Genomic DNA, 9,749 nt, shown 5'->3' on the forward strand with positions numbered 1-9,749 from the left:
TATTCACAGCACCACCTAGCTGCCCTCATGGGTCCTTAAAAGTTTAAAAAAGTTCCAAAAAGGAGAAATTCTTGGGCAAGACCTAATTGGAACAAATAACCAAAGTGCATCATGCCACAGATTTTCTAGTGTCTGTGACGGCCTCTGAGTATGTTTGCAGCTAACTACAAAGATTATTCTACTGCTCTGATCTGGAGCCCTAGTTCTAGGTTGGCAGGTCCTGAAGGTGAGCCTGGTCCCTGGGGAACGAGGAGGTGCTGCCACCCTTTACAGGAAACAGATGCTTTTGGAGAGGGGGCTAACTGAGGGATTGAAGTCACTCCTGAGAGACTCAGGCCTGAGTGGGAGGGGACCTCAGAAATAACCGGGTAGAGACCTTGGATTGCTAAAGAGGAGGAAGCTGAGGGCTGTGATCACAGGAAGGCTTGTTCAGCTCTTACTGTAATGGAGGCCGAGCCGAGGTGGCATCAGAGCCCGCATCTCAGAGGTTCAGCGGGGATAGAGAAGAAGGGGCCTGGAAGGCTGGCTCTGCCCGGGATCACATGGGTACCAGAATCCAGCTCCCCAGTGCCCAAAGACAGTGACTATTCGCTGGGCTCAGCCACTGTGCCCTTTGCCATCTCCATAGGCCCACACTCATTTGGAAGGGCCAATTCTGTGTCGCTGGGCCCTGAAACTTTGGCTTTTCTGCATCGGAGTTCTGAGAGCTCTGATCTCTCAGGGCCTTTCAGTGACTGGGCTGCTTCTACTCTACACCAGGGAGCTGGAAACATGGGCCTGGAGCCCCGACCAGCTGTTCCGACTAGGATTTGGAAGTCTCCTGCATACACAGGATGAGTGCAGTCATGGGAAAGATTGGGGGAAGAGAAGATGACCACATCAATACCCGGGGCACACCTACATCTCAGGGAGAGGAAGATGGGGAGGAGGCAGAAACAAGAGACAGAGCAGCCAGGAGGTGGAATCCTGAATGTGTATGTCACAGAAGGCGAAGGGGAGAAGGTGCAAACGATGGGGTGGGGGGTGTTCTGAAGGCCAAACATGGTGAAGACATCAAGGAAATGAGGACATACGGAAGGCCGGTGGGCAGTGGGGGTGATTTCTTTATGTGTAGAAGGACAGTGAAAACCAACACCCCAGACTCCTGCCCAGTTCTCTCTAGCACCACTTCTTTCTTAAAGGCCGGTTGGAAGTTGAGGAATAATGGCTGCCATTTTGATGTCTCTAAAGCTCTCTAATGTATTGTCTCATTTTCATCCTCACAACAATCTGTGAGATGGATGGTATCATACCCTTCTTATAGGTGCGGAAACTGAGGCTGAGGAGAGAAAGTGATTTACCAAAGGTCACAGATCTAGTAAGCTAGTAAGACAGAACCTGAACATATCTTCCTGAATCATAGTTCAGCAAGCTATCTGATACACCTCCTAGAAGAAGCTTTCCTCCTCCCTTTCCCTGGGTCCTCAGTGTTGATGCCAGGGACAGGTATGTAAGACCCCCTTTGTCCCTTTGAGTCATCTCTAACTGATGAATAAATCTACCATGATTATATCTGCAACATCTCCATTTTAATTCACACCCCTAAGACAGACAAACAAACAAGTCCCCGCATGGCATTCATTATGTTATCTGGGCTGTTATTTTAGAAATCCAGACCTTTGTCCTTTCCAGGAAGACACGCTTTTGCATTCTTCCCCTCAACCCGCCCGCACCCCTCTGGGATCTGTTGTGGGGAGGGGGACATCCAAGAATACAAGCCAAGGGCCTCAGCCAGAGAACCCAGAGCCCCATTCCCAATGATACCTTCTTTACAGGAGGACGGGCATGGTGTCCAGTCACTGTACGGGGTTACGATGCAGTCCTTTCTGCAGGGAAGCAGACACGGCCGCACTGTTTCAGGTCGAAGGTTCTCAGGGCATCTGGAGATAGACAGCAAGACAAAGCTGAGGTCATCCCAGGAAAACGTCATTAACAATGATCACATCTGACCCACAATTACTTAGGGATCGTAGCCACATCTTGTCTTTCTAGACCTTGAGGGCTTGTAAGGGGCTCTACACTTGTTGCTTCCTTCAGTCTTTGAAGAACATTGGGATTCTAGCTCTTGACTGTTCTCAGATGAAGAATACTCTGCCTCCCCATGGGACTCAGCCCCAGTCTAGATCGCCAACTTGGGATCCTCAGCTCCAGTGCCATTGAGTCCATAGCATTTATGTTATAGATGAAGAAAATGAGGTTCCATGGGGGAAGGAGGTACTTTGTCTGAGGCCAGTTAGCAGAGGGGCAAGACTCCATCTAGGTCCACTGACAGGCCGCCCTTCCCCCACTTGCCGTTCCTCCATGGGGGCCTCCTATGCTGCACCACCACCGTGGTGATGGGGTTGTTTTTATGTGGTTGCAAATAACCATTGAATGTCTACACCAATCCGCTTCTGCCCTACCTCTGTGATGTTGTGACCACATTTATAACCATTGAGACTCTGAGTGTCTGATCATGGAGATACCAACATGGTGTCCACTTGGCATATACACATGGTAATAGGGTCCTGCTATGAGAGGCAAGTGGAGGCTTGGTGTGGAAGCAAGAGCATGGGTAAAGTAATCCGAAGAGTTCTGGGTTCTAATCTTGCTGGGCAGGAGCTATGATGGGGAGGCTGCTTCACTATTCATGAGACTTTCAGATACCCCCCACTCCAGGATGCCCTTTACAATGGAGCTGATCTTCCCTTAAACCACTTAGCACAGGTCAGCAAGTATCTTAAGGGGAATGGAGGAAAGGCATGAAACTAACAATTATCCACAATTCCTGACTCTCAAAGCCACCTTAAAATTGTCCCATGCGCTTTCTTATATTCCGGAGAATAAGATGGAAACTTTTGAAACAAACGTGACCATTTTATGGTCCTAAGATTCTTGTGAACGCTGTCTTAAGTCAAGGATAAGCCTGAATTTATTCTAATTGCTTTGCTTATTCAAGGGCATAAGTACAAAATGGAATCAGATGAGGATCATGGAAGTTAATCTTTTCTATTACCACAGAGACCATAAATCTCTAAGGAGGCCCATTTGGCTGCTAAGATGAGGCTTAGAAACAGGAAGCACAAGGGGTCCATTCATCCCACTGAACACAGAGAATGAGCCTTCCTCTAAGTAGGGCTTATTGTTGGGTCCCAGGCTTTCTGGGGCACTTTTACAGATACAGAGGCCAGAAAAGCCCCAGGCCAACATGTTTTCTGTAAGCTTTAGCCGTGCTAAAAGTTCCTAGGAATCTGTAGGAATATGAATGCGCAATCTTGTCCCCCCTACAGAAACTCCACACATGCAGTTTTTATTAAGTTTTCCTAAAGTACTGGTCTGACCCTGTCACTCCCCTGTTCAGGATGCTTCTTCAGTAACTTCCTGTCATCTGTGGGATAAGATACAAGTTCTTCTGAGGCTTCGAAAGCCTCTTTACAACCTGGCCTCAGCCTCTCTTTTTGGAGCTGTAGGAGTCATGCCACCCCCTCTCTATGCTCTGGCCAAACGGCTCACTTGCTGTTCCCTAGACAGGAAATTCCATCTTCCAGTTTCCATCTCTGTGCCTTTGTTATTCTTCATTCAAGTCCAACTCTTGGTGGCCCCATTTGGGGTTTTCTTGGCAAAATACTGGAGCGGTCTGCCATTTCCTTCTCCATCTCATTTGAAGGTTGAGGAAACTGAGGTAAATAGGGTGAAGTGGCTTGCCTAAGGTCATAAGCTGGTAAATGTCTAAGGCTGGATTTGAATTCAGGAAAATGAGTCTTTCTACCTCCAGGTCCTGTGCTCTGTGCACCAAGGCACCACCTAGCTGCCCCTGTGCCTTTGCGCAGGCCCTTCACCATAGGCTGGTCTCCCTCCTCATCTCTGTGTCCTGCCATTCCAGCTCCTTCAAGACTGCTCAATGTCTCCCTCCTCAATAGACCTTTCCCGACCTTCCCAGATGTTTATCCTTCCTTGAAATGACTTTGTATTTCCTTGTCTGGGCACATGTTGCCTCTCCAACAGAATGGATCTTCCTTGTTTGTAGGGTCTCTTGCCTTTCTGCCCCGTATCCCCATTGCCAGCTCAGTGCCCAGAGCAGGTGGATTCACAAATCCTTGTTGGACCGAATGGATCGCTGAGAGCCCAGAGCCATCCCCTTGTGGAGGGCACATCCCCAACCCTACAGATCCTAAGGAGCACAGCCCTCAGGATTCCAAGTCTGAGCAATGGCCACAAAACCTCCTCTGGACTCCTTCGGAGAGGGGAGAGGGTTCATCAACATGCCTCCTTTTCTCTTTTATGTTCTTTGTATTCAGTAACTTCAACTTAAACCAGGAATTGATCCCTCCCCGCCCCCATCTTATTCAAGGTCAAATAGCCAGAAGACCCAGGAGATGCATGAAGTTGTGTTACAGAGGAGCCCAATACTATCGATTTGTCCATCTAGCACTAAGCTGCTTTATTAAGGGGAGTTAAACCAAGGTTTCTATTTGCATATTTGTGTCAAACGCCTGGATTGTGAAAAGTGATTCTGGGCATGTCACGTGACATTTTGGAAAACAGGCAGTATCCCTGTTTTTTGAAGTCTTTGTGTTTGCTTCCAAATGGAAGCAGACGGTTCTCCAGAATTTGAAGGGCAAAGAAAATCCATTAGGTTTAGCAGATCCATAAATGCAACCAGGGGCTTGAATAAAAAATCTGAGGGCAAACCACTGTGAACTGTGTGGTTCAAAGGGTATTTCCAATGAATGTGAAACTGGATTATGGTGGGGGTCCCCCAGGCACTGTCCTGATTGAATAGTCTGGAGAGGTAAAGCCTGCACCTTTCCTCCCAAATCCAGACTCCTGCACGGGTTTCTTTGTCTTCTACTTTAAGCAAAAGTCTGGGGAACTAGAAATGTTCCCAGCAGTCCTGGAGAAGGTAAGAACAGCACCTGTGAGACCATGGCCTTTCGGAATTCTGTAAAGTCCTTGGTTCCCAGAGGGATGAAGATGCCCTGGTGAGAAATCAGGGGTGGTTGGGGTGGTGGTGGCACAGAACATGCTTATCTTCAGTATGGCTAAAGTCTAAGAGAGAGTGAGACTCTAGTCCCAGAATCTTCTTGGATGTGAGTTTGTTGCTGCTCAATAGAATGTATGTCACTGGATGAGGTTTAGTGGAAAGAGGGCTGGCCTTGGAGCCAAGAGACCTGGGTTCAGATCCTGAATCTAGCGCCTGATAGCTGCGTGACCTTGTAAAATGCTAACACATCCACTACACACACCAGGGCTGTAAAGGAAAGTCTTCACAAGCCACAGAGCACTATGTAGATGTGGACTCTTTCATTTCAGCTGCCTAAGATTCAGCCTCTTTAGTCATTGTCTACATTTACATCAGGCTTTTGACACGACTTGTTACCTGGTGAGCTCAGAAGGCAACTTTCTATCTGAGCCCACCCAGATGGAGATAATATGGTACTGACATCCTTCCTTATCTGGAGACACAGACAAATGGCAGATACTAGTACCCACAGGGCATCTTACTAGAGGCAAGATCTCCCACCAGGAGCTCTTCCTTCCCAGGTCCTCAGTCTTGGGAACAGCTGTAACAGCTGGTGTTATGATGAGTCTTATTTATTGTTATGGGCTATGGCTCCTGACCTCTTGGACCCTCAGTTTCTTCATCTGCAATATCCTCTCTATGGGGAAGCATCTATGTCTTCTGTCCCTTTCCTCCCCCAACTCCCAGGCTCCCTGTGGAGTCAGCTTCTTTTCACTGCAATTCCAAGAAAGCCCAAGTCTATGAGCAGGAAATGAATTTTGTGCCACAGGGAGAAAGCATTTGACGTCATTAGCAACTAAGAGATATCAAAACCAGCCCCAAACTATACGGTTTGCTCTGATGTATTTGCCATGATTCAAATATCTTGGTGGAATTTGATTTGTAGAGATTTAGATTTCAAATTTCAGAATAAAAGGGTAGATATAGATTTAGTCAGAGCAGGTTTGTCTCCTATGGGGCATTCTTAGACATTTCCTTTAGAAACAGATCAGCTTCACTGTTTGAGATTTATCAGGTTTTGTTTCTAGCTAGCAGAAAGTAAAAAGGAGTGTTTGAAAATGGGCCCTGCTCCTTCACTGTTTGAGCCAGTGTATGTCCTGGCAGATTAGCTAACTTTGTCATTGTGGGCTCTATAGTCACCCCCAAACCCTGATATACTTCAGCTTGTCCAGGGCTTTGCTGGAGATGGCTCTTGTTACATTCTCAGTGTGAATGTGAGCATCTTGGAGATAAGAAACCTGCAAGTCACGACAATACTTACCTTTTGTGTATTGTCTAGACTGGAGAAAGTGATGCAGAAAATGTTAATGGTGCAGATTAAACTGAAAAGCTGAACTACAACATTTTTTAGTTGTCAAACATTTGTCAGCAAACCTCTGTGCTCGCTCGCTCTCTCTCTCTCTCTCTCTCTCTCTCTCTCTCTCTCTCTCTCTCTTTCTCTCTCTCTCTCTCTCTCTCTCTCTCTCTCTCTCTCTCTCTCTCTCTCTCTCTCTCTCTCTCTCTCTCTCTCCCTCCCTCTTTTTTCTCTTTGTGTCTCAATCTGTCTGTCTGTCTCCTTTTCTCTCTCTTGTCTCTGAGAGATGGCTCACTCATTTAACCTGGGGGGAGAGTTCATGCGACTGGACTCAGCATCCTGAATATTGACTCCTTGTAAGGAGGCGTGAAGGACATTCAGAAAGTTGCTGCTCTCCCTTCTGCTCGCAGTGGCTGCCCAAGCCAGCCAGCACATCATGACCATCATGAAGGAGGCACGACTAAAGTCTGCGGTATGCCCTTCACTGAGGGGAGTCTTTCTTCTGTGATTTGGGGGATCTGGTTACAGAAAATTGAGCCACTGAAGCCTCACCCATCACAGACAGTCAGCCCAGCTGCCCCATCTTGCCCGCAGTGTGAAGCCTCAGCACCCTTACTTTTTAGGTCCCACTTGGCCCACGTTGACCCTCACACAGATGACTTTCCTCGTCTGCATGCCGACGGAGCACGTGGCCTCCCCATTCCAGGTGGTCGATGTGTTGAAGGAGGAGACGGAGGTGTCCTCAATGCATGGGCCCCAGGGGCCCGTCTGCCAGTGGTAAACAGTGCACGGATGCTCGTTGCAGCTGCGTGTCTCCTGGAGGGCGCTGTGGTTTGGGCATGGTGTGCCCCCTGGAATGAGAAGGCACACGTGAGGATGAGAAGCACAGGCCCATGTTAAGCACTGGATACAAGGACAAAAAAGAACAGTAGCCAGCACTGACAGAGCACCTACTATACGCCATGCACCGTGCCAGGGCTTTACACATATTGTCTCATTTTATCCTCACAATAGCCCCAGGAAGCAGATGCTACTGTTACTCTCATTTTACAGAGGAGGACTTTGAGGCAAATGGGGCTTAAGTGACTTGTTCAAGGTCACACGGCTAGTAAGTATCTGAGGCTAGATTCGAACTCAGGTCTTCCTGACTCCTGACCCATCACTCTATCCATTGTGCCACTTGGCTGCCCCTGTCCTCAAGGACCTTTCATTCTCCTGGGGGCGGTGGTGGTAGTATATGATATGTACCTAAATAAATAAAAACAAACGACATACAAAGCAATTTAAAAAGGGAGAGATGGCTAGTGGGGATGGGGAGGTGATTAGGAAAGGATTCATTCACGGGGCGGCACCTGAGCTGAGCCTTACTAGGAAGCTTTGGTGAAGGCAAGGGCTCAGGGTGGGATGCCACAGATGGAGAAAGGTTAGCAGGCTGGCCTGACTCTTCGTCTCCCACTGCCATGCTCCTTACAACTCTATCATGCTCTCAGAAGCCTCAGCATCAGGAAACTCAGCCTTGGAACTCAGACCTCGTGAGGACCCCCAAGAGCCTGTGCTCCTCTGACCAAAGGCTGCAAAGCAGAACACAGAACTCCATGTAAAGAGGCTCCCAGGCCAGCCACGTCTCCCGGAGCTCCAGGCATGGGGCTCTGCGCAGGCCCTAGGGGGGCTAACGAGTTAGCTTGATGTGTGTGGGGGCTTGGCCCCGGGGTTCCCAAGGAGAGAGGGCTTTTATATACAGGGGTAGTTACACAGTCAGAGAGGACGCTAGAAGAAGGGGGCTTTTCGGAACATAGGGGGCTTGCAGTTAGAGGACGCTACAAGGATGCTACAGAGACAGAGAGAGGATCGGAGCAGTGAAAGTGAAGGGGACTGACAGTGGAAGGAGAGCAAGTAGAAAAGATGTAATGAGAGAAGAGACGCTGAGAAAGGAGAGGAAGTACTGAGGATGTGACGAAGGAGGGCTGACAGTAAAAGTGGAGGAGAGCTGGTGAAGACGGAGGAGACACAGGGGGATGCTAAGAAAGTTGCAGGCTCTGCTGACAGTGAAAGGGCCAGACTGGGGAAGGAGACAAGGCTCAGGGGTTGGAAGCACAAGCAGTGGCAATGGCAGGAAAGAAAGTTTAAAATGCAGTCGGGTCGTATTTTACTTTTGTTGCTTTTATCCCTAAGTTTATTCACCTAAATAAATCCTTTGCTGTTAAATTGGAAGAGGCTGTTTGCTTATCAATTTGGTAAAAGCAGTGGGGAAATTTTTAAACAGCCCATACTAAATTAAAAGCAGTCAGACAGCCAGTCAGGAATTCACAGTTTAGGCCCACCAGTTGGTTAAGTTAAATATTTTTACATTGAATGGTGACTGTAAAGGAACTTACGGTCCAGATATAATTTTTCAGCTTATAGATATAATTTTTCATATAGCCCACTGTTATAATTTTTTCAGATTAGCAGTTAATTTTTTTTACACACTATCCCAGAAGCTGGAGTCTCTGGGTTTATCAAACAGTACATTACTAAAGTAATTTACTACTGTGTCTCTTGTGTCTAACCTATTCCATTGATCCTCCACTCTATTTCTTAGCCAGTACCAAATAGTTTTGAAGACTGCCACTTTATAGTGAAGCTTCAGATTTGGTACAGCTAGCCCACTTTCCTGTGCATTTTTTTCATTAGTCTCCTTGATATTCTTGACCTTTTGTTTTTCCAGATGAATTTTGTTATTATTTTTTCTAGTTCTATAAAATAATTTTAAGGTAGTCTGATTGGTATGTCAGTAAGTAAATTAATTTAGGTAGAATTGTCATTTTTTATTATATTAGCTCAGTCTATCCATGAGCAATTAATATTTTTCCAATATTTAGATCTGACTTGATTTGTGTGAAAAGTGTTTTGTAGTTGTGTTCATAGAGCTTCTGGATTAGTCTTGGCAAGTAGACTTCCAAGTATTTTATATTGTCAACCATTACTTTAAATGGCATTTCTCTTTCTATCTCTTGATGCTGGACTTTGTTGGTCATGTATAGAAATGCTGATGATTTATGTGGATTTATTTTATATCCTGCAACTTTGTTAAAGTTGTTAATTGTTTCAAGTAATTTTTCAGTTGATTCTCTAGGATTCTTTAAGTATACCATCATATCCTCTGCAAAGAGTGATAGTTTTGTTCCCTCCTTGCCTATCCTAATTCCTTTAATTCCTTTTTCTTCTCTGATTGTGTCATTCTTTTTCATACTTGGATGCCCAGTGCTTAGCTGTGTCTACAACAGTGTAAATATGTAATAAATGTTTATTGACTGAATAAAAACCAGACCATTGAAAGGGGAGTAATACAAAAGAAAACTGCAGAGTCAGGAGGGCAGCAGATCATGGAGGGCTTGACATGGAAGGTTGGAGAGGTGGTGTTGGATCCTATAG

The 9,749-nt window shown here is 46.5% G+C and overlaps 1 protein-coding gene across 1 annotated transcript in view; it reads right to left on the minus strand.

The window, feature by feature from the left end:
• The window catches only part of THSD7A (thrombospondin type 1 domain containing 7A), a 326,513-nt gene that overhangs the window by 78,277 nt on the left and 238,487 nt on the right, over positions 1–9,749 (minus strand). The window contains 2 exon segments of the mRNA XM_043968023.1: positions 1,804–1,919; positions 6,952–7,186. Of these exon segments, the coding sequence (XP_043823958.1) occupies positions 1,804–1,919; positions 6,952–7,186 (351 nt within the window).

Source organism: Dromiciops gliroides, chromosome 5 (genome assembly GCF_019393635.1).
Source record: "Dromiciops gliroides isolate mDroGli1 chromosome 5, mDroGli1.pri, whole genome shotgun sequence".
In the NCBI taxonomy this organism is placed as follows: Eukaryota; Metazoa; Chordata; class Mammalia; order Microbiotheria; family Microbiotheriidae; genus Dromiciops; species Dromiciops gliroides.